General features: G+C 42.0%; 1 protein-coding gene across 1 annotated transcript; it reads left to right on the forward strand.

Moving 5' to 3' along the window:
* The first annotated feature begins 71 nt into the window (after positions 1 to 71).
* Positions 72 to 25065, forward strand: AKR1A1 (aldo-keto reductase family 1 member A1). Its single transcript, XM_041483563.1, has 9 exons — positions 72 to 3739; positions 5971 to 6066; positions 12346 to 12465; positions 14249 to 14400; positions 16515 to 16710; positions 17310 to 17509; positions 18538 to 18610; positions 19511 to 19597; positions 23186 to 25065. The coding sequence occupies exons 2-9, from the start codon at positions 5977 to 5979 to the stop codon at positions 23249 to 23251; spliced, it is 984 nt and encodes a 327-aa protein (XP_041339497.1). The 5' UTR covers positions 72 to 3739; positions 5971 to 5976; the 3' UTR covers positions 23252 to 25065.
* Positions 25066 to 25348: the final 283 nt, after the last annotated feature.

A 25348-nucleotide genomic window follows, 5' to 3' on the forward strand; every position in this document is an offset into this window, starting at 1 on the left:
CCGCGGTTATAAACGATTGATGGGCTTGCTGCAAGAAGCAATGGCATTTTTAGTGCCTTAATTGACCTAGTTATAATTATTTGAAGGCCTCAGAGGGTACGCAGGACTTTGAGAGAGAGTAAGGGATGACTGGCATGTCATTCATGTGAGTTAAGTGTTGGCCATAGACAGAAGTAAAACGAAACCTCTCACGAGCAGAGATGTGTGTTCGCAGTGTTACAGAGGTGCGGTGTCAAATCTCCATCCTCTCTCTCTGCACTACCCACTGCCCCCTCTCCCTGATACTCGTGGTAGATGGAAACCCTTGGAAGATACGGTTACTTCAGGGAGCTGCATCATTCAGTAGTGAAGCTGCTCTGAGGGACGTTTAACCTCAGTGATTCTGCCATAGGCACTGTCTTTGAATCCAAGAGTGAAGAAGCAGTGCGGTACTTTTTAAGGGCCAAATTTTGAATTTAAATGTGAAAGCTTTATTAAATAATGAATACTAAAAGCCATTAAGCCGTATCAAGGACAAAAATGCTTGCTTCTGTCAAAAGTGATAAATGTGCTCACCAACTGATTTTTACTCATCTGGTTTGCAGTTTACAGTTGTGTTTCTTATACCTGTTAAAACTTGATTATAAATTGTAATGAGTAGAAAACCACAAAGGATTAACAAACTTTAAATGTTTATAATCAAGATCACTGTGTAGTGTTGCTCGGTGACCATACCCATGTGGTGGTTCATCCAGAGATGACTCATTTTGGGACTAGATGAAATTAATTGTTAAATAATGAAAGCAAATAACATGCATATATGGACTCAGGAAAAAATCTGCACTCACTTTCATGCAAGCAATTTATCTACTTCTATTGCTATAGCACGCTTAATCTTTTACAGGAAGAAGTTTGCTCTCTTAACATCAGCATTCTCCTGAGAATTGAGGGCTGTATATTGAGACATGTATGTACCTCCCCATCACCTCAGGCCAATCAACCTGTGAACAGATTAACCCCTGAAAGGTCAGGCAGTCCTAATCAAAACCTCCAGAACAATGTAGTCCCACTGCAGTTCCAGCATGATTACCAATGGACAAAGCAGTAATGACTTTCTCATGGTTTCTGACTCCTTTAATGCTTGTTGTGCTCATTTCTCTTACTTTCAGATGCACAATATACCCACTATGGTCTGCAGGTTGTTCCAGGTTTGTGCCGTAAGCATTGCCTTTCCATTCATATGTCTGTTCATTTTGATTAATTTCTGAGCTTGCCTTTCCAGATGTCAGTTTCTGGAGGTATTGGAATAATAAATTGTCAGGGCCACTCCTTGTTCAGTGAGCACCTGGGTGCCTTTCTCAACCTTTAGATGTAGGATGCTACTTAGATTAAAACAATTATGTTTTCCAGGAAAGAGAGGCCATGTCTACCCCCACAGGTGCTGGAAGGATGGAGTTCTCTCCCCAGAGCAGTGTAACTGTGCTGTTGTGTTCTGCTGAAATAGCTGCCAGACAGGATCAGCTTGTACCTGATTAGCATGGAGCATCAGAGCCCAGTGCAGGCCTCTGTGCACCCATCCACTCAGACAGGGACACAATAAGTACTTCATCTATCAACAAAGAGGAGCTGGCAGGCCCTGCAGTGCCAGAGCAGTGAAACTACCCAAACTGGGAGACAAACTAGCTTTCACATCCATCATTTTGATCACAGTATCTCCCAGGTATCTTGGTTGGGAATGGGCCCCTGATGTGAAAAACAAATGCCCTGCTGTGTGTAAAAAGAAAGACAAAAAAACTGGACCTGTTTCAGAACATTACCACACATTTGGGTTTCCATGCATTTGAGAATGGTTTTGTGTAAGAGTATCAAAGATTTCCAGAATAAGATAAACTTCGTTGGAATAGTAATGGATTTGGCAACACTGGGTATGTCCCTGGAGCACACAGTAGAAGTAGTCCCTGCATGCCCTCAAAAACCAGCGTGTTGGGACACCCCCACACATTCCCTGTGGAGTTCATCACTGCATGTGCCAAAAGCCCACTGAATCCTAAATATTCCAAACCTCCTACGTACACATGGTACTACCAGAGGCACAGTCAGAGTCGAGTCCTGGCCATGTGGGGACAATTTAATTTAATATTTGCAGAAAGTCAGCTGACAAGTCAGCAACTGACAAGTTCCATGGGGCATTTATGCACAAGCAGCTGGTGCACAATCATTTTAATGAAAACAACTGCATGTCTTTAAATATACAATGCACATATTAGCTTTCCTTGTTTGAATCAAGTTTTTTACCTATTTCAAGGTCAAAATTACCTCTTCTCTGCATTTTTTTTTTCAATTAGCAGGCCATTACAGTATGTTTAGATAACCACTGCCTTTTGATGACAAAATGTTTAAGCTTCCTGACCTTTTCTCTGTTACTCCCCTATTACATTAGTGGAGGCTGAGGTTTGTTAAATTTTTCATATGTGAGATTTACATAATTCAACGATCTTCTTTCGCTTGAAGATTGTGGATTTTCAAATGGATGTGGTTGCCAAGGTCCTCATAAAAATAAATCAAACTCAGCAGTGATCCCTCCCCCTTTATTCTTTCATTTCCTGCTTCCTGTTATTTATAATTGTTCTCTTATCCTTGCACTTTTCTTCCACTTTCCTTTATTTTGTCAAAACAGGCTGTGCAATAGAAAAATCTGGTCACTTGCATGCCCAAGAGATTAATTGACCTTTGTGCCTTTAAGCGGTTCAAGTCAGAACAGCAAAGACAGAATTCGCAGCAGATTTATCTTTCTGGAAATAAGTAACAGGCTCTTCAAAGCCCCACCAGAGGCATCAATTGCCTTATTTCTGATCTAATCTAAGTTCTGAATGTTTATAAAGTGCTTCTAAAGATGGAATCCTGGAGTAAAAGTCAAAGCATCAAAAATTATCTGTTTTCAGTTGTGTTTAAGATTGGGTGCACAGTTGGTTCTCGATTGCAGGCCAAAGTCTGCTCCAGCGGAAGGCTTTGACAGCAGTAGCAGGGCTGTCCCTGCCCAGCAGTGCAAGCACGCAGCTGAACCAGCCTGCTTTAATCTCACTGCGGTCCCGAGCAAACAAGGAAATGAATTCCTGGCCATCTGCAAGGAGAGGAGCCCCAGCATTCTCGGAAAGTGCAACTTCTCTATGGACCTTAGAGCGCAAAAGCTGAAGCAGAACGAGTGCAATCGGTCTTTCACTTTCCCTGGATTCCTGTTATTTAGTTCTGCAAATAAAACTGGGGATATTCGGTCTTCCTACAAGTAGAAACGGCTTCAAAAGGCCGTGATAAACAGCAGTCGGGGAGATGCAGACGCTTCTTGTTGAATTTATGGGCCAGGGTCGTCTTTTGTCGCTTCCCCTCGTGTGGTGCAGCATTTATCACTCCGGGACAAATTTATCGGCGGGAGCGGCGAGGCTGGGCTGCCTGAGCTTCCCGACGGGAACCGGGCCGGGAGGGCACGGAAGATCAGCGGGACAAACCCGATGAGAAACAGGAGTGGGTCGGTGCCGGGGGCCCGATGAGTTACGGGGAGCCCCACCGGGGGCAGAGCCGCGAGGGCAGCTCAGCCCCGCTAAAGCCCCACTGATGGACTTTCACATTTGAACCCGCCCGGGCACCCGCGCTGCCCCGGCCCGCGGCCCGTTCCCGGCGGAAGCGGAAGGGCCGGGCAGCAGCCGGAGCAGCAGCGGGAGCCCAGCCTGAGTAGCGGCGGCAGGAGCGGCGCTCGGTAGCGGCGGTGAGTGCGGGAACGCTGTGGGGGCTGCGGGGCCACCTTATCAGCCCTCCGCCGCCCCCCGCGCCGGGCGGGCCCGCCCTGCGCCGCCCCGATAAGGGGCAGGTGGGCGCGCCCGGCCCCTCTGGGAGAGCCAAAACGTAGAGGGCTTAACCCCGATCTGTGCGGCAGAAGTTGCTCAGGAATAGCGACTTAAGTATTACTAATATGTATCTATTTGTATATCTATACATATTAACGGCATGCCTAGCTATGGTTGCTTTACTGATGGAAGACTCGTTGCTTTAGGTTAAAAATGAGCTGTAGCTGTGAGTTGATGAACATTTGCATTACTGTGGTTGTTGATACAACATCCCAGTCTTACACTGTCCTTGAATTACTCTGAGCTTTAATCCCTTTATGTGAATGTGGTAGTAGGTTTGTGATGCTAAGCTGTAACCATAACTTACTTGTCTAGAAGTAGTTTGCTTTTAGGTTTGTTTTTATTCTGCCCTTCTAAGAAGAGGCTTTCAACTTTTTAATGAATTGTATAATTATGGCTAGCATCATAACTGTGATTCTCTTAAATCCCCTATTTTAGGGAAGAATCTGAGTGGAAAGTATTAATGTATTTTTTTCCAGTGTCTGCTATTCTGATGTGTTCCATTCTTCCAGAGGCTATAGTTCAAATCTCTCTGCAGTGTTAATGTCCAATGCTACATGAAGCAACATGGTTCTTAAAAATGTGCTGATGCTAGTTATTGATTAAATGTGTACCTTGTCTTCTGAGCTGAACTCTTACCTTTAAGATGATTGCATAACATGGTTGTGTAAAGTATACAGTTGGTATTTATTTGTATTATAGGCCAAAGTGAATTAAAAAACCTTACATTTTTAATTGTGTTGCTTGATGCAAGAAGATGTCTTTATTTAGGCAACTAAATTCAGGTAAACAGTACCCACTTGCATGTAGCTGGCTACAAAATGGCTGTACAAGCTCAGAGTAGAAGAAAATACTGTTGGCACCATCACCCTGTCTTCTCTGACCTCCTACCCCAATAAAACAGATTCCTGCAGTTTGGTTCACCAGTGATTGTCTTCAGCACCAATAGCTGGACTTAGCTCAGTGCAAATCCAGGGCTACTAGTTCAGTGTAATGATTGTCTTGTACCAGGAGGTGCTGGCCCATTACAATCCAGACAAGAAAGGCACTCAGACTCTAAGGTCTCATCTCAAGTGATGTTTTTTAGAGCTAACCCTTTAAAGAAAGACCAGATTGTGTGTGTCCCTTCAGGTGCTGGAAGCCCCAACTTGTGCAGCATTGAGCAGATCTCACACAGCACAGTGTGCAGACCCTGCCTATAGCAGGGGTTACCCTCAGAATCTGCTGGGGATTCTTTTGCAAGAAAAGACCTTTATTCATCACTTCTGCTGTCACACAGAAAGGATGCTTGCAGGAGAACTTCCTGCATTTTTAGATAAAGGCAAGGACACATAGGTAGCATAATTGCAGGTACAAAGTGTGAGCTACCTGCAGACTCCTATTACAGATTGCTGCTGAGCTTATCCTACAGCTTGTGCATCCCACAGCACCAGGCTGGGCATGAAGTGCAGCACAAGATGAGCCTGGACCTACTCAGGTTAACTGTTACAGGGATCCCCAGCTCCTTGGTGTACAATGGCCTTCAGGTCAGGATCACTCCAACTGCTCTTGTATGTCTCTCTGAAAAACAAGTATGCTATCTGGTGTCTGCTGTTAAATCTACAAAAGTATGGCTTGAGAAGCTAAGCAAGAAATTGAAAGCGTAAACTCTGTGTCAACACATCCATCAGCTGGGACCTAATTATGTGAGTAAAATGACAATACTGAGAAGGCAGACCTATTTTGGGATAGTATGCTATGTGGATGCTGAACTCTGAAAACATCCATTCCTCCTACATAGTCAGATGTAACTAACATTGCATTCTTCCACTCTCGGTTATTTTTGTTGCTTTTTGTTTTTAAACAAATAATATTCAAGATTTTGGATGCAGCAGAGCTTGGGAAGTAACTGAAATCAGCTAGCCAGCTTTGGAGCTTATCCTGAATGCAGTTTCTTTTTAATTGTTTGAGCAGAAACATAGACTGTGAGGATGTTGGGACATGCTGTAAGCCCTTCCTTTGTTGATGAAAAAACTTTGCTATTGTGAGCAGAAAAGGTAAATTGTTGCAACTTAAAGAATTGCTGCAAAACTTTGTTCTTTTTATTCTTTAGGCAAACATGCCTGCAACATGCGACTTTGTTACACTCCACACTGGGCAGAAGATGCCTCTCGTGGGACTGGGAACTTGGAAGAGTGACCGTGGCCAAGTAAGCAGGGAACAGTAGGATATTGTGCTCTCAACTAATGTGTGTGTTTGTGCACTTTTTTGGAGGCCCCAGATCTGAGGCCTGGATCCTTTGCTTGAGCTGTTCTAGTCTTGAGTCCATTGAAGTTGAATGCATGTATGTGTGTATTTGCCTGACTAAGCCTAAGGCACAAAGACAGCAGTTCTTTCCAAAAAGGAACATCCCTTCAGACTTGTTAGCCCTGGCCTTGGGCAGTGGAGCTCTGGGACATAAACCCAGAAGAAAACCAGTGAATGGTGTTTCTATAACATGGTGCTGCACTCTTCCACTGGCAGGTCCTCAGGCTGCCGGTCTGACCAGACACCCCTCTGGCTTAGGCTGATGACTCGGCAGAAAGCATTATTTTGGGAGGCAGAAACTCAAGTTGTTCTTGTAATAAGTCCTGTTCCAGCAGCCAGCCAATGGTTAGCAGGAAAACAAAGAACTTGCTTGGGTCAGCCTGCTTTCAGAATAAGAAGACTCATGTATCATTAGACATTCACTCTGCTTCTGAATGCAGGAAATTGGCAAACACCACACTTGGAAACTATTCTGTTGTTACTACAGTCTGTGGGAATGTTTGTGTGCTCCATGGTGTGCCTGCTATTGTAATGTTTCTCCCTTTTGTCTGTCTTTTAGTATGTCTTTGATTTAGTTAAAAGATACAATCTCTTCCCCAAAAAATGTATGTACTTACTGGGAAAGGTAATGTCCACTGCTTGGTGGAATTCCTAACTGGCATTTGTAGAGTTGTGGAATCACAGAATGGTTTGGGTTGGAAGAGACCTTAAAGACCATCTAGTTCCAGTTCCCTGCTGTGGGCAGGGAGACCCTTCCACTGGACCAGGCTGCTCAGAGGTCAATCCACCCTGGCCTCGAACATTTCCAGGGATGGACATCCACAGCTTCTCTGGGTTATGCACATCACTGCATGTCTGTGCAGTAAATGGATGTCTCACTGCTACTCCTGTGTGAGCTTTATGATATTTTTTGGAGTATCTTGGATGACATTGTTCTCATGACTGAGAGGGAAAGTTAAAACTCTTCTCAAGACATGCAATTCTCTCATGCCAGCTAGAGGAAAAGGTGGGAAACAAGCTAAGAAAATTAAATCTATTCAGAGCCATTTTACTGTTGGTTTTCCTGTCCAAACAACTGTCAGGACAGTGGATCTGTTGGGAATAGAAGTTGTACTAATGTGGAAGCTGAGTTGGTGTGAGAGCTCAGTCAACCTCTTAAATGAGGAAAAGGATGAATGTGCAGCTTTGCCACTTAAAACATCAAATGACAGCTGAATTAAGCTTGTTAACATGCACAAACTTAATGGATGAGTTTCTGTGCACTCAAAACAGTTAAATATGCTTTGTCTAAAGCAAATGTCTGGAACTAAACAAACAAAATATGAATGTGTTGTTTATTCTGTGAACTAATTGTTCTGAGAAATGTGTGGCCTTAGAAAGGAACCAGGACCGATCCTGTTTGTGCATAATTTAAACCTAATTCAGTTGGATTTTGCCATAATCAGCAGTGCTGCTGGCAGCTGAACCACACACAGGATCCAGTTATCTTCTCTGGGTTTCCTTGGAAGTCATTGGGAGTCACTTCTTTGGAATATCTGCTTTCTTCAAAGACTTCCTTGTAAAACATATTGAAGGCAAAATCTAGGAAGTGCAGTGGAAAGGGCCAGGGTTACAGAAGTTGCTGCTATTCCTGTGGAATAGATGAATTTCTGCTTACCACTTTTGAAAATTCAGGGGCATAGCAGCAATTTGGCAGTGTCCAGATGATTTACCCTTAAAAAGACATGATGTAGTTCAGTGATAATAACTGCTATTATGAGTTAAAGACTAGGGGCCAAAAACCCAGAGAAGCAGAAGAATTAGCATTGATTAAATTTGGTTTAGCTGTTTCTCAAGTAGAGGCTATTTATTAACAGCTCTTTTGTTCAAGGGCTGCATTAGAAGCAAGTGTGAAATGAATGGCTTTTAAATTATTTTGGGTACATATTTTGCAGGTTGTAATTCTTTCCCTTGCCAGGCTTGAGTAATTTCTTTATTACTGCTGTTACTGTTCCTGACTGTAAACAAGCCTTGACCTTGTAGACAGATCTTAGCAGTCCAGTACAAAGGTGTCATTGCAGTCCCAGTTTCCTAGATATTAATAGGGGGAAAATAATTGAATCTAATTCCATGTTGAAAGGATTTTATAGGATTGGCACCATCTAAAATAATAGGATGTTTTGTGTTTTACATGATCAAATGCTAGAAGAGAAATTTGTTTTGCATGTTTCCATAGGAATATAATGGAGGACTGTTAAATGGAAGGGAGCACAGTACAGAAGTTTATGAACTGGCAGCATGAATCAGTTCAAAGAGAAATCCATTCAGACAGGAGTATCAAGAATATCAGTACAGTGGCTTTTTGATATTGCAGCTGGATTAGCTGTAATCCTTTAATGCTTTGTTCTCTTCTCTCAAGTGAGCCATGCTTTCAACCTGGAGGATTGATCCCCACCTGATGAGCAGCCTAACCTGAGTGGCAGAGGCTGGTTCTGTGGGACAGGGAGACACAGGGCTTGTATTTCTGTGTGAAACCTTGGAAAAGCTGACGAGAAGTGCACCTCAGGAAACCAGTCAGACAGGGTGTCTTGTGACAGCTTCGGGGGAGAATGTTTAGTTCTTGAAGTTTGTTAGGCAATACAGAGAATCCTGGTGACAGGCACAAAAAAAAAATCACTCCTGTTAAGGAAGGGACTTATATTCAACATTTGAAGGATAAGAAGCAAACCCCTTTATTTTAGGGAACACCGCCTTTTAAATTGCCATTATTTATCTTGTGGCATGAGTTCCTTTTCAGCCAATTTTAGTGCAATATTTAGAAACTGTGATATAGCAACACTTGGGTTCTGGCCATAGTGCATCTGAACATCACGTGCACTGATTATTTGGTTTTTTCCTACTTCCTCTCAGCAAAAGAACTGCTAAAATGTGTCAACTTTACAGGAAGCAGGGGTGGCTGGTCAGAGCCTTTTCTTTCCCAGTAATATTGAACTGTTAAGAGTGGAAATCTCTTCATAATGGCTTGGGGCTGTGCACAAGAGGCTCCGGGTCACTTGAACTGTGTGTTGCCTGGAAGTATAAAGATGGCTTGTTAGTTTTTTAACCTTGTGAGAGGCAAATTGGAGAATTGGAAATGTAGCAATGGATATTGTAATTAATGGGGACTTAGAGATTTTTTTCTGAATCTGCCACTGATACTGTGTTCATCCATCTTCAAAAGAGGGTGGCAAGGCCAAGTCCCTTACTGGGATGTTTAAATGGGATGTAGTTCCTTGGACTTTGCTATAAAGTGAAGGAGAATGAGGCTTCAACTGCAAAACCTGTGTGTTTTGGGGCCAGCCATTCGAAGAAAGGCATGACACAGCTGATGAGACAGCAACAACAGTGATGCAAGGTTTGGGAAAGGTGAGTTGTGATTAGAGGGGGGAGCACCTGCAGTTATGTGGTCAGTAGAGATGTGAGAGGAGCTGTGCACTTTGCAAATGTGGGAAAAGCCCTCACAAAGGGCAAGCTGTGAATTTCGTCTCTGGGAGGAATGGGATGTGGCACCAGGGCCATCTTTGTGAGTCACCTAAAAGACTTTGAGCAGAAAGATTTCAAAGCATTGGAATAGACTGCCTGTCACAAGAAGGGCTATGACAAATGTGTGTAGGAGTGGTCTGGATTTACTCTGCCCAGCTGAGGGCCTTGAGGGTAGCCTGGAAGATGTCTAAAGATCCATTCAGACGTACTTTTAGTAAGACCTAACTTTTTAGTTCTGTGGGGATGGATTGGTGAGTCACACTTGAGCTGTGTGACTCAATTTGCCTAATGCAAAGTAAACTCACTAATTGCTCCTTTCATAGCAGTATTGACAGGCTAAACTAAAGAATATATGGAAAGTTTGAAGGATCCTTTGGTTATTTTTACTTCACAACAACAAATACCAGTAGGCATATGAATCTTCAACTGCTTCTGTTGTGTTTTTTTTCTCTATCCCCTACCATGAAATGTATATACCTGTCTGAAGTTAATCTCAAAAATACAGAACTTCTTGTTAAAAAAAGTACTTTTTTAAAACTTACATCTATATGTTATTATTTTTCCCCTCCAAAAGTGCTTTTTTTTTTGCATGTTTCCTCTTGATTGTTTGCCTTTTGTGTGGAACAGGAGCTCTCAGTTCACATTGAAATGTTTTAGTAGGCTGGAATTGCTTACCCAAATACAGATTATTTTTGTCATCTACAAACCTTGTTTAAATTATCAGTCCCAGTTCTTCAGTGCCAGAAATTTCTCAAAACATGCTGACAAAAAATACAGCCTCTTGTTGATATCTTTGCAGAGACATGTTTGGAGTGCTTTATCTCTGTTTTTCTGTGAGTGGTGCCTACTTTCATTTATGGTAAACTTTGTGTCTGTTTGCTTAAAAAGAGTATTAATCTGATACAGGAAATAGGGGGTTCCAGACACAGAACATTACTGTTTTTCTGTCCGTCTCCACAAATCTCACCTTTTTGGAGGATATATACCGAGTCTTAAAAGCCCTTACTATGTCTCAAGTGATTTCAGAATTACTCTGCCCTTGATTTTGTAGTGACCCGAGAAATGTCTTTGTCAGGTGAAACAAGGACTGTAAGTACCATCCTGCTAGAGAAAGGAAGGGTTCACTGCTGTAATAGAAGTGCTTTGTCATCCTGGCTAAGGGAAACTGTGCTACACTCCAGTTTTCGTCTCGAAATGCCAAAGAATGTAGTCAGAATATCCTGTGTCTGCTTTTACTGCACTTCTTGACAAGAAAAACAAATCAAATCCACCAGTAGGAGAAAGATCTCACATTTGATTCTCCATTGCCTTTTTGTAGCATCTGAAAGCAGGACTGTAAATGCCTTTGCTTGGTATTACTAATTTTGTCAGCTTTAAATTTGAAAATGCTGGTACTTTACGTTTTTAATCAAAGTAACAACATTTTCAAATTCACAGCTACTTTGATTAAGTTGTTGATCAAAGTAGCCCTCTAGCTGTTGTGAACATATTTTTTAATCTCATGACAAGAGAGGTGTGATCTCACTTAACATTTATGGCCCTATTGCATCAAGCCTTATACACAGAGTAATTTACAGTCTCCCACAGTCTTGAGAGATAAGTGAGGTGCAGTGTATAGAAATCCCTGTACAGATGGGGTGTATTATTCTTTCTGTAGTACTTCAGAAGGACAGATGTAAGAGAGAATGTGTGCTAACTGTCCACTGGAAGTTAAATTAAATAGATTTTACTAAATGGTCATCAGCCTAATGGGAGAGGATGATTACACTGGCAACTGTAGTAATTCTTCATTCTTGCACAATCATTTATAGAAAGTCTTTTGAAAAAAGCTCCTTAGGAGTCCTCACAAAGATGCCATTCTGTGTTTCCTTCTGGTTTCTAGACTTGTTTCATATCTGAGGCCCACATGTGAAGACCACATTTGGTGCTTGTGCTGCATTAGAGCTTTCAAAAGCAGATACAGATTTGAAGTAAAGTGCCTTGGTTTCCAAAAACCATTCTGGCTTTTGCGTGACAATATGGAGCAAGAGTTTTGTTGCTGTTGGCAGCACCTTCATTGTCAGCAATGTTGAAAGCAGAATGTAAAGTTGTGAGCATCATCAGGGGTATCCCAGCAGCATGACTTTTGCTGTTGTGCAATTATGAGACAAGAAAGAAAAGTGTTCCATAAAACAGCATTGTCTTGGTAATTAAGTGTGAGTGGCTGAACCAAACACAAACTGTGGTGATTCTGGAGTTAGAAGCCAGGCTCTTTCTTTACTGGGCAAGAGGAAATATATTCCAGGTTTGACTGATGTTGATTTGTCACTTTGGCCAGAAAACGTCTTCCTAAGCCGTGACTTGTTGAAAACTGCTTCTTATAGGTCATTTTATATTTAAGAAAAGTGTAACAACTGTAGTGGAGAGTAGGGATTTGTTCTACCTAGTTCATTCTTGCATGCTGGCCCTGTGTGCACGATCCATTTTCCTGTTCCTCTTGGAGTGTCTGCCAGCAGTTTGCTCTTCCCCATTAAGGACCATGCCAGAGACTCCAGATCCTCGTGTTTGCATCTCATAACCTTATACAGGTCTGTGGTTTTTTGGGGGGTGTTCCTCACCAAGTCAAGTAGCGTTTTTTAACTTTTCCCCAGTGGCACATCCCTTTTCAGTGGCTGCATGGGCAGTGTGTTTGTGGTTGCAGGTGAAGGAGGCAGTGAAACACGCCCTCAGCGTGGGCTATCGCCACATCGACTGCGCGGCCGCCTACAGCAACGAAGCCGAGATCGGGGAGGCCTTCCAGGAGTGCGTTGGGCCCAGCAAGGTAAAAGCTCAGGAACTGCCCTGCTCACTGTGTGCTGTGCCAAAACTTACAGCTGTCCCCTGTGAAGGTAACACAGTTACCTGCCACAGAAAGTTGTGGCTTTTCCTGCTGGTCTACCCCAGCTGTTCGCTATTTATCAGGAGAAGGCATGAAAGAGACCTTTCTCTCCTCTTAGAACCCTCCTGGCTGTCATGGGGACAAAACATTGTCAGGGATGTTTGGATGGAAGCTACAGAAAATGCCTGTGGTGGTGGTGGTTTTTTCCTTTTCCTGCTCCTTTTCCCCCAACAAAGTATCCCAATTTGGATACTTTGGGGTTCCTAGAATCAGTAGTTATAATGTAAAATATTTGTCACGATTTATATGAAAAGTTACCCTGACCTTCCTGTCTGGTATGCAATGGGTATAGCCACAGCAAATTTAGTTTTTCCATTATTGATAAAATATCAACTGTAGGTTTTTTGTTATAGCTAAAATATGAGTGAGTAAATGTAGTGAATTTTAATTTTTTTTTTTTAAACAGTGCACGTGGAAGGCTCATAAACGTGACTAAATGTAGTGAATTTTAATTTTTTGTTAAACAGTGCACGTGAAAGGCTCATAAATGTGACTCCAGAGTCTGCACCTGAGAGTTTGAGGTCTAAGTATAATGTAATGTGGCAGGCATTCCTATGTATGAGCTGAGGTAGAATCTTAAATCTATTCCCTGAAGGGGCCAAAAGGATAATCTGTACAGCCTCACAGCCCATGGAAAGGAAGCTTTCATGTTCTTGCTTTCCTGCTGTGCTTGCCTTGGCTTTAGGGAAATCTCTTTGTTATGTGCTTAAGAGAGGCTGTTTTCAGCTTGCCCCAGGGATTCCTCCCTATTAGGTGTGGTAACAATGGGAAGCATTTTGTTCAGTTCATATTAGCTAGCTAACTTAGAACTAGAATTTGAATCAAAATTATTTTAAAAAGAATTTTTAAATATCTTCCTTTTAAACACAACATCCTTGTGTGAAACACAGAAATAATTGAGTGGTTGGAAGAGACAAACTAAGGAATTAATCATTCCAAATTCTTCAAAATAGACTTGAGTGAAGTTTTGTCAGACATGAGACAGTGAGAAGCATCCTTTCTGATGGAATTCTGAGCTTCATTTTGCCCTGTGTGATCTCCCTTTTGTATTTTATACTTCCTAGATAACCAGTTCTCCATTTTTTATTTCTGGTTCTTGCCATTCCAACACAGGGTACAGAGCTCTCAGTTCTTAGTGTGTTCCTTCCACAGCCAGAAGCTCCAATGCAGAGGTTTGGGGAATCTCCTGATTATTTTCCCACGCTTTTTTTACAAGAAGCAATCTTGGTTTATAGCATGTGATGAGTAAAGTAAGTTAGCTGGTTGAGCCTGGAATATGTGAATTGTTAAATGGAAATTTGAAAATTTACATATGAATAAGCTGAGTAATCTTTCTTTTGGCCACATCATACTTAGTAATGGCTTTAACCCTTGAATTGGAAGGTTTGGAAGAGTGAGTATGTGGAAAGGAATTTTGTTATTTTTCAAAACTTCTAATTGCTAAAGTATTTTATATACTTTAAAACTTGCCACTGTGTGTATTTCTCTGGCACTTCTCCTTCCAATGTATTTTTGAAAGATTTAATTTGTAGGTTCCATTAAAAAAAAACCATAACAAACCACAAAACTTCATTTGTTCTCTTTGTTTTAAAACTAATTGGGGAATTGTTGCAATTCTCTTTCTGAACTTGCTCCAGTATATTATGCTCTCCTTCCTTTCTTGAAGGTTATTAAAAGGGAGGACCTGTTTGTAACATCAAAGCTCTGGAATACCAAGCACCACCCTGAAGATGTAGAGCCAGCACTGAGGAAAACACTTGGAGATATGAAACTGGATTACCTGGACCTGTACCTCATGCACTGGCCTCATGCCTTTGAGTAAGTTCTAGATGCAAAGGGCACAGAATGCAGAAACACCAGTTTTACATAAGTGGCTCATGTTATATCCTGAGGATGTTCTTTCTGAGCTGTGAGTTTCTTCCTGTTTATGCTGCCTGCAAGGTGTTTTTTGGTATTTAAAGGTTAAAACAGTCTAGTGTCTTCATCTAGGCACTGGGGAAGTGTAGCAGTTATTCTTGGTTCTGCCATTGGCCTACCTGGTAACCTTGAAAAAATACCAGAACTGCTTTTGCCTTAGTGGTACTGATCTGTGAAATGGGAATTAAGTGCTTCATAAAGACAATGCTTTTCACTATTGGTTATTAACTGTACTGGAGTGGACAAACACATGCAGTATCATGGTGGTATCTGTATGAGGTGGAAGGGAATTGATTTCTTATGACACAAATTGCAGTAATTCCATGATTTGAGGAAGTAAGAGATAAGAAAGCTTTCCAGCTAAGTGTTAAACATACTTATCCTACAATCCCATGATAAGCACAGTTCCATACTCTATTTCCTTGTAGATGTGGAAGTAGTTGTTTCCCCACCCAACTACAATCAACAAAAAGGCAGGAGGAATAAATCTCCTTGCCAAAGGTTTGCATGGAGTCTTCACTCAAGCCCTTTCAGTTTAAGGGGCCTCTGCTCTGCAAATCTGAGAATGTTTTTTCTCCTTCTTGTCATATGAACTGAATTTTACAGATGTCGTACACTAATGATAAGATGAAAGATGCTCAAAATATAAATATATTCCTCAGCATAACAGAATGAGGAAGTTTTTTTAACTAGAACTGGTCTGGAGGAAGAGCTGGTAAAAATTCCCTCTGTTGTGCAATAGGTTTGCTTTTCATTTGCTTGAAAAAAACCAACCCATCAAACATGGCTTTGATAATAACACATAAGACAAATAATAATGTACGTTTGGATGTTTAGATAGTACTACTATTTAAATTTATATCATATTGTGACTCTGTTGACAAAACTGACCGTCTAATAAAGCAGTTTAATTTCTTTTCTCATTGGGAATGGCACACTCTGCAGTTTTCCGTTATTTCTACGTAACTGTTTTAATGTGTGGTTATTTATAATGTCTGTTGCATTGGGAGGATAAGCTAAGGAATGTTATTTACAGAACAATTAAAACAGACTTCCCGATGAAAATCACAGTGCCTTTAGGTTTTGAAAATTACTCTCACTTAATACAGTACTCTTGACATATGAAGCTGCTCTTCTGACTTGAGAGCTCATAAGGCTTTCAGAGTTACTTTTGGTTCTAGATTTACCAGTGACATGAAGAACCATCTCCCCTTGTCCCCAGGTACTGCCATTTCTCACACCATTCACTGCTTAGCTAGAGCACTTCAAGAGTCACATTGCTGAGTTAGCAGAGTCCTGTGATGATTATGGAGCAGGGCTCTGCCAGGGGGATTGCTGGTACCTCTCCAAGCATGGACTGCACAGAGACCAGGCATAGGTTCTCACCCCTTTGGCTGTAGGAGTGTCACCTGGCACAGCTGGGTACTTTGTGTCTGTTTTGGGTGGGCTTTTTTTTTTTTTTTTTTTTTTTTTTGTGTGTTGGTATGACTAATTGGAAGAAAACACAACCAACCTATAAAGAACATGTACATGTTAAGACTTCTGGGAGACTCTGTGCTTGTATTGAGTAGTGACACAGCTACTGAATTCAGAGGGAGCGGGAAGGCCAGTATTCTTTAAATACTGTTACTTCTAGATAGCCCTTAAACCCAGATCCCTTTGGTAGCAACTCCAAGCTGCCCTCTGAGTTGCTGCTCCCTAAATCAGCTGTTTTATGGGGATCAAAGTGTGCAAAGACCTGCTGCTGTGTCTGCAGTGGTTTATCAGTTCTGTGTAGTCACTGCTGTAGGTGAGTACTTCAAAGTGCCGTGTAACAACTTTATGTAGGAACAACTGTCTTGTGTAATAACTGCTTATAGGCTAAGTCATGTAATGGAATTGAACAGATTCATTCAGTTTGTATCTGTCCTTCAGACTATGTAGAAACTTTTAAGACTACTGTGAGGAAGGTTTCTTTGAGTGAAGAACTAAAATAATTTGGTGCATGTACTTACACTTCACCTTTGATGCTGTAGACGAGGGGACAACCTCTTCCCAAAGAATCCTGATAACACGATGCGTTATGACTACATTGATTATAAGGAAACCTGGAAGGCTATGGAGAAACTAGTGGAAAAAGGTCTTGTGAAAGCCATTGGGCTGTCAAACTTCAACAGTCGTCAGATTGATGATGTTCTAAGTGTGGCTACTGTGAAGCCAGCTGTGCTCCAGGTAAGGTGGATAAAGGAGACAAATACCTTTCCTGTTTGTCCTTAAGAGTGAAGAATTTGCAAACCAATGTCATGTGTTTAGCACAAGAGGTGCAGCTTCTTATTTGCAGGGAAGAATATAGCCAGCTCTGCAGGAGCAGGCACACAGAGGCTGTCTTTCCAGGCAGATTGGAAAAGAGGCCTACATCTGTGTTCTGTGGGTAATTATACCTGCTTAGAACAGGTCTGTGGAAGAGTTCATCTTCCATGTGAGAAACAACTTAGTCTGTAAAAAGGAAAGATTGTGAGGGAGTAACTTGAATCCCTACTGCTTAGAAATTGCTTGCTTCTTGGATGATCTGTTTAGTACCAAGGGAAAGTCCAGCACTGAGCTCAGGTGATCTGTTCTTTGTTTCCCATAAGCTTAGCCTACCAGACACTTCTTTCTCCTGATAGTGACTTGAGTTACTAAGGTTAACTTAAACCTTATCCTCATAAGGTTTTCTGGAATCTGGAATGAACTCCTGTGATATGTTTTGTTCTTTTGTGCTTGACTTCCTGTTTGTTTCATTGTATGTTGATATCTGTTCTGTAGCCACTCATTGTGGGTCATTTTAATAGGTGGAATGCCATCCTTACCTAGCTCAGAACGAGCTGATTGCTCACTGCCAGAAACGAGGACTGGTGGTCACTGCCTACAGTCCCCTTGGCTCTCCGGATCGCATGTGGAAACACCCGGATGAGCCTGTGCTGCTAGAGGAACCTGGGGTCAAAAAAATTGCTGAAAAATACAGCAAGTCACCTGCACAGATCATCCTCAGGTACAGAATAATTGTGAGAGAGGTGGTGTTTGGGACCCAGCCTTCAGTCAAGCAAAACATACAAGCTAGAAGGAATCCACTTAAAGTGTGTCAGGGAGGGGTTAAAATCACAGGGAGTGTCAAAAGCAAACCCCACTTGGTGCTTGTTTTACAAACTGGTAGAGTTGGTCCTGCCTTAGGGCAGGTAGGCTAGATCAGAAGGGTCCATTCAGGGCCTGGATCCATGTCTGAGATAGTTCACATGGACTGTTGCCATGTCTGGGACAGTACCTTTTCTGCTGGGAAATAGCAGTAGGACAGTTAAGGCAGCTGTGTATCACATCTGAATGCTGCCCACTGAATTTGCATCTGGCTGTTTCCCTGAAACCTCTAGTGCTTGCTGCTGCATTCAGTTGGGCTCCCAGGAAGAGGGGCTGAGGAAAATACTTGCCTCCTTTGCACTGAAGAACTATTTGCTGTTTTGTTTTTATATAACCAGGTACTGGGTATTAGAAAACAAGGTGACTGAGTGATACCCAGAATGTGATCAGCACCTTCTAAACTAAAATTGGATTTCTATCCTCATTTTTCTTGACTGGTTTTGTATCCATCAGTGTCACTACCACAGTCTTGGGCAGTAGCATGTTACCCAGAGAGCTGAATGTGTTCAAGATTTTGTGCTCAAGCCACTAGACAGGCACTTCAGGGATCTGGGCTTTCATTTAGTTTTTGAGTGGTTGTCAGGTTAGAACTTGCTTGAAATGCCTAAGTATGTTTTTCTGACCGTTTCTTGGATTTTTAGCATAAAACAGTTGAAACCTGGGTGCTTGTTCCAAGGCATAAACATTTTCCCCTCTCTGATTCAGTTGTTACTGTTTTGCTTGAGCTTGGATATACCAGGTCCTAATACAATACAGGGCTGTGTCACTCCTGTGGAGATTTTTATTTCACAGAAGTGGCATCTCTGCTGCCAGAGATTATTACTCAATCAAAAGAAATACTTATTGTCCATGGACTGTATGCACAAAGTCTCTCACCTCCTATTGCAGATGGCAAGTGCAGCGTAAAGTGGTTGTCATTCCCAAGAGTGTCACTCCTGCTCGCATTCAGCAGAATCTGCAGGTAAGCTGAAATGGAGGAGAGGAGTTTCAGAAATGCACTTTTCATGTGAGTAATTGCTATACTGTCCTACAACTTGCAGAGCAGCAAGCTGAGGCACTTGGTTCATACTTGTTCGTCAATGTATGCACACACTGGGGCGGGAGGGTAAAGATGTTTTTTGAAAACAAAGGATGTGTTTTAAGCAACTTGGTGTGTGTGTGCAATGTGCACATGCACAGTCTTGTTACCAGAAGGTAAAGAATGTACTTTGTAGAGGTCTAAATGAAAAATCTATACTTAAATTTTTTGAGACAACAATTCATTGAAATAGAGAGTCTTCTAACTATGCTCAGTGACTCTTATTTATGAGTAATAGCTGCTCTATCCTGCAAGTGAGGGCTGGTGACTACTTCTCCAGCAAACTGCCATTCTGGCGGTGCTGAAGGAGTAAGTGTGGTTCACTTCTGCTCTGAAGTAGAGACTTCCGAAATGATTTGAAAACCCTGACTTTAAATAATCTTAAGGGATGTTTCTGAATCACCTCCTTGGATCTTTTTTCATAAAGATTGGCTGGTTACATACTTGTTTTTAAGTAAGGAGTTGTTCATGTAACTGTTACTCCCATTAATCCAAAATCTGTCACGTAGTGTGCTACTAGAAATCTCAACAACTTCCAATAAATTCCGCAGTTGCTCAAGGTTTAGATCTACATGGAAACAGAATATTTATTGAATAGGCAGCACTTGCTGTGAGAAACAGTCCCACCAGTGTAAGCTTAGAGCTGGAAGGTGTGTGAACATCTCAGATTTTAACGCTTTGCTTTGGTGTTATAAGTTTCATTGCAATTTCATATTTATTAGCAGAAAACAAACTGATGGCAACCTATGGTTATTGGGTAAAGCCTCTGGCTTTTGTTCTCAGGTGTTTGACTTCAGCCTCACAGAAGAGGAGATGAGCCACATTGGAAGCCTGAACAAAAACTGGCGCTACATTGTGCCAATGATTACGGTAAATTTCTTGTTTTTCTAATACTTTTCATTATGTGTGTATGGTCACCACTTGGGATTTTTACAGTTTTGTTTCTTTAGTTCCCATCAGAACTATTTACTCATAAGAACACTGCATCTTCTTAGGGTATCTAAGATGAAGGAATTTTTCAAAAGCCGGGTACAGAAAAGGCAGCTTCTTGAGAACTTTTGTCCTCTTGTTTTGGACATTGGCTCTCTCTTGAGTTCTCATTACTGACTCCCATGGGTCTTTAAGTCAGAGTCCCATCTTCAAATCTCACCAAACTTCTGCTGATTTGTTCTTCCCAAGTCAAAGCAGGCTAAGCTCCATGGCATTCCTCTAGACATACTCCTGTGCCAGCTGTCATTGTCTACTTTGTACCATAAACCTCTAAGATCAGACTCGGGGTGCTGCTGCTTCTCCACATCCATGGTGGAAGTCACATCAGGGAATTCGTCCCCTCCCCTCTGCTGCATGTCCCCCTTTTCAGAATCTGTTGTAATGACCTTTCTCCAATGTAAGGAGTTTGGATTAGGCTGTTCTATTTTTCTTCCCAAATCCATTAGCTGCAGCATGTTTTAGCATCAGCAGTTTACTGTGTCACACGAACCCTTACCTCATGTGCTAGCCAGTTTGTTTTTAGAGAAACCTCTGCCTTGTAAGCATTGAAATCCTCTTGGTCTTTCCTTTATTACATTAAAGGACCTAAACTTGTTCCTTTTCCCTCACTGCAAAATTCCAAGTCAGTGCCTTATCTCCTGACTTTATAGTGTTTGCCATTTCTTCTTGTCCTGCTTCTGACTTTATAACAGAAAGCTGTTGCCATTCCCTGGTGCATTACTGGCCAGAATATGGCAACTGTAACAAGTTGCTGTGGTTGTGCTATAATGAATCTGAAGTGATTTATCCCTTCTCTGCCATACAGTACACTGTACAGATACAGGAAATCTCAGCAAATTTGGGAGCTGTCAGGCATAGCCTGGCCTCTTCAGTGCTTTGCCTGTAAATTATCCTTCAGTAGTGGCTGCTGACTGTAGGAATTCCTTGGTGAAAGCTTTTCTCCAGGATTTATCATTGTGGGTTTTTCAAATACTTGAGAGTGTATCAGTGACCAGCCCACGTTAGAGAAGAAGCTGTGAATGTGTGGGAATGATTGTCTCATATCAAGGGTAGATACTTGTTACAGCCTTCACTGTTTGTCATACTTACATGAGCCTCAAGGCCATCCTTTTAACTGTACGTGTGCATAAATATAAACCCTCACATCCCTGCAGCCAAACTTCTCTCCATGTTTATGGATCAGGAGTCTGTATACCAAACAAGCAGCTTAGCTGCTGATCCGTGTGAATGGGGTAGTGACAAGCACACCTACTGCTGACAATATGTTTCTTTCAAGTGTTTTGCTACTCATGCTGCAAACAAAGTTGTTTTTGTTAATGAAACTGCAAAATACATTTAAATGTAGCCTGGCTTGAATGAGCCAGGGATAATTCATGTGCTTTTGTTACCTGGGAGACCTGATCAGATCACAGGGGTTCACAAAGGAGAGATGAAATACAGTTCAAAGTGGCAGCCCATCCAGCTTGAGAAAGGGTGAATGTGATGATGCAGCTGGGCTTCAAAGATATTGCCATATTGTCAGATAACGAGACAGGAAGAAGCGAGATGAGTGGAGTTAAATCACAGATCTGTAGCTCTAAGATCTCTAAGATCTCAGGAACCTTTTGTCTCCTGCCCATCCCTTCTGGGCTTATTGGAAAGAATTTTCATCAACTGTGAATTAAAATTCCTGTCTAACCTTTCATGCCTATCTCTGCTATGAATCTGACGTAGTGTCTGGATTTCAAAGTGTGATATGACAGTGACAAGAGAGCTCCTATTGTAATTGATGAGACAGTTCTTCTTGGCTTTATTTCATTGATCTATAGCCACAAGTTCTTAAAATTGTGCCCCTCTCTTCCTTGTTGTGTATGTTTAGAGTCTGAGGGGAGGATATTACATTGCATTATCTGTTCATTATCTGGATAGAGTTTGGAAAGTACCTTGCACCAATCTGAAATCCAAACTTTTGGAAACATATAATTGGCCAAGGAATATACTTAAGTGGAACTTAAATGACTGGCAGGCCAGGAGAGGAGGAATATAGTGAGCACATCATGATCTCTTTTTAAAAGTTAGCTACTGTTGACCTGCAGGTGTGTTCATTGCTGATTTTATCCCCCCCGCCCTTCTCTCACATTCCTGGAGTAGACTGGAGTCAGTGATGTGAAACGTTGCTTCTGGCAGCTGCTGTCTTGGCCTGCTGTGAACAAGAATTCTTGCCTGTTCTGTGTGGACAAATATGCAGGGGGACAGAACTGGGGGGGGAGAGTGCAGAATATGAATTCTAGGAACGTGAGGAAGCTGTTGGCTTTCAAGAGAACTTGAGGAAACCTGAAGTTACTGTGACACTTCTGTCCTGTTGTAAGGATTGCCTTCAGCTGACAGTCTCGTTGCAGGTCTATTTTAATCGGAGCGTTACTCAATGTTACACCGTAACATCTTCGTTCTGTGCTCTGCAGTGCCCCCAGGTGACTCCTTTCATTTAAACAGCTCATTGCAGCAATTCCTTTGCAGCAAGTCGCTTTGAAATGCAGGTTTTATATTCAAAGCTAATGGGACACTTGCTAGTGGTACTTGGTTTGGAAGTCCCTGTGATTTCCTCTGTGCCCATAACATTTTGAGTGATCACTACCATCACGCTTTTATGTATAAAAATCAAGGATTTCTCTAATATAACTTTTATTGAGGCATTAGTTGTTTCATCTAAGTTTTGGCTGGATGGTGCTTGCCTGACGTGTGGGGAGGTGTGTGCTCTGGGCCAGTGCTGCACCCAGACTTCCCCAAAAGTTACAGATGAGGTTTTACCTCAGCCACACGGAAGTTGGGGTGTTGCAATGGACTTGGTGCAACAGAAATGCAAGTTGTCCATCTGAATGCTTCGAGGTGGGATGTAGGAACTGAGACTTCTGCATGGCCGTGTCTGGTTTTGGGCCAGCCCAAGCCTCTGGTTATCTGTGAATATTGGTTTCAGTGCTCCCATTTTACTGCTGGAGAAGTTGGCCTTCTGTGGAAACGTTCCTAAAAGGAGTTCAGTGACACTATCAACGAATGCCTCAGTATATGACCCTGAACAAGCCTCTCAATGTGTTTCATCTTATCCATCTCTAAAATTGGCAGCCCAGCAGTTCTCTAGGATGGAAACATGGACAAAGGCTCCAACTCCAATAAAGTGTTTGAAGTGTGCATGTTACAGCACTTACTCAGTAACACCTACAAGGCACAAGGCTTTTAACTATCCTTAGTCTAATTCTTCAAGTCTCTGCAGCTTGAGAGACTCTTGCTCTAGGCTACAGAAGTCTGTCTTTTCTTTCAAGAAAGGCTAAGAGGACCTGGGAGTAGAGGGAAGAGCTCTTGTTTAAGCTCAAAAATGTACTCCGAGATTTTTGGGATACAAAGTTTTAGAAATCTAAATCATGGAGAACTTGAAACTGCGAGTAAGAGTGGATTTTATCTTTCTCACTTGAGTCTGTCTTGTTTATTTCACAGGTGGATGGAAAGCTAGTAGCCAGAGATGCTGGACACCCCCACTACCCCTTCAACGACCCCTATTAAGAACTGGAAAATGAGGTGTTACAGTAACGATCCAGTAATTGCCTTCACACAAAGTAATTGTTGCGACGATTTTTTGACAGTTGCCACTGCCCAAATTAAAACCTTCCTTCCCAAGTGGGTTTTCCTACAATGTACTACTTCTAATCGACCTCCTGCCTGGAGATCCTGTAGCTTCTGTTTCAGAGATTTTGTTTGTGGATTTATCACAATGACTACAAGCTGGCTCCTGGAGGCATCAGATCTTTTGGAGATTAGATAAAGAGTGAGGAGTCTAAGTCAAGTTCCAGACACATCGTTATCAGACAAGGGCATTACTTTGAGTAATTACTTTGGTTACTACTGTGAAACGGTTTTGAAAACTTCAATTGCTACCATGATGAGGGGAAAAAAAGAAGGGTGAAGGTGTGAAAGTTTTTTAAGGCTAAAGAATTGCTCAGCCATCAACTTTGATCTCTTTTATTAATAATTTTTTACACAGGGAATAAAGTGAAAGGTGCTACAATTGCACTATGTCCCTAAATCATTCATTAAAACCCAAGTAATCAGACATGCCCAGTGCTTTTATCCACTTCATAGTACTTTTGGGACCTAGAGTTGTCAATTTTCTCTTTCTTTTAATTTGCCTGTAGATTTGAGCAGAATAAAAGCAGACCCTGGAGCAGGCCTTCAGGGCAATCCTCTCTCTTGCTTGTCACAGTGCTGGGTTTCAGCTCTCACAGCACCTCTGATCCTATCACAAAAGCCACAAGAACTTTGCAGCAAGTCTTGCAGAAAAACATCCTGCTTTTCCTATGAAGGTGTCCAGTATTTCTTGACCAAAGATGTCCATTTTGAGTTCTGGAAGGTCACAAAATTAGTTCCTAATTGCACAGTAAGACCAAAGACCTTTCAGAGCTCCCAGTGTTTTAATGTTGCATTTTTGGTTGCTGCCAAAAAATGTCTTTGGCTGATGCTTAGGAGAGCTGCTCCTGTCTCCTGCTGTACCACTGACCTGCTGGTAACTCGGGGCGAGTCCTTTGCCTTTTGTGCCTGTTTTCCTACTTGCCATGTCTGTGTTCCCCTGGCAGGGACTGATTTGCTGAGTGCTGATGCACCCTTGGACTGGAACTCCAGCTCTTAAGCAGTTTTCTTTTGTGTCAGTCTCCTAATGAACTGGCTGAGCACAAAGGGCATGAGGTGTTGGTACCTACCTGTGCTCTGGTGGTGACACTTTCTGTGGCCTTAGAAACATCAACACTTTATTTTGGTCCTCTCTACCTGTTAAGTAGGATTAATTTTTTTCCCACAGTAATTAGAATTGCTATTGGATTGCTATTTTCCCGTAGCAAGCAATTAGAAAAACAGTCTTGTATATCAAATAGTTCAAAAGTTAAGGAATTAGACGCTTTAATTTGGATACCCTCGTTTGCAATAGGCCTATAGCAGATCTATGTATTCGAGTGTAAAGCTTTCTCAGGTAATTCCTGCCTTGGGCCTCACAGTGTGCAGCTGAACTGCAAAAAAAAGAGTGACACCAATTTATCACTCCTTGTAAACCGCAGGCAAAATTTCAGGAACTTCTGTTGCTTCGTAAAATGCTTCTTAATTCCTCATGAATTTGCCTCAGTGGAGGAAGCCAATCCTCCTTTAGGATTCTTTATTAGACTGGACGTTTTCTCCTAAGGAAAATTAAATTCTTGTTGATATATTTAATTGTTCTACTCAAACATGGTGACTTTGAATACTGTTCTTGTTGCAATCCTGCCAAGGACAGTGGCTTTTCTTGCTTGTTTCACTTGCATGTTTGCTTGTTTAAATAAATTCTGTACTCATTGTATGACTTTGAGACTTTTTCCCTCCCTCTTATTAAGGCCCCAATTAACTTTCTCTAGTTATTTCTCTGAGCAAGAGTACCTAACTGGGCTGGGAGAATTCCCAAGAAAAGCACATTAATGCTGCAGCTCTGTGAACCCCACACTTCCCAGCTCTGTTCCTGCAGGGAGGGACATAGCGGGGCTGAAGCTGGAGAACTTTTACCTTGAAATAGCAGAGCCTGGAGGTCTCGGTGCTGGGCTGTGCTGTGACAGGGCAGCGGCCATGTCAGCCCTGCCTGCTCGT

This window comes from Pyrgilauda ruficollis, unplaced genomic scaffold (assembly GCF_017590135.1).
Source record: "Pyrgilauda ruficollis isolate IOZ18807 unplaced genomic scaffold, ASM1759013v1 scaffold6, whole genome shotgun sequence".
Classification (NCBI taxonomy): domain Eukaryota; kingdom Metazoa; phylum Chordata; class Aves; order Passeriformes; family Passeridae; genus Pyrgilauda; species Pyrgilauda ruficollis.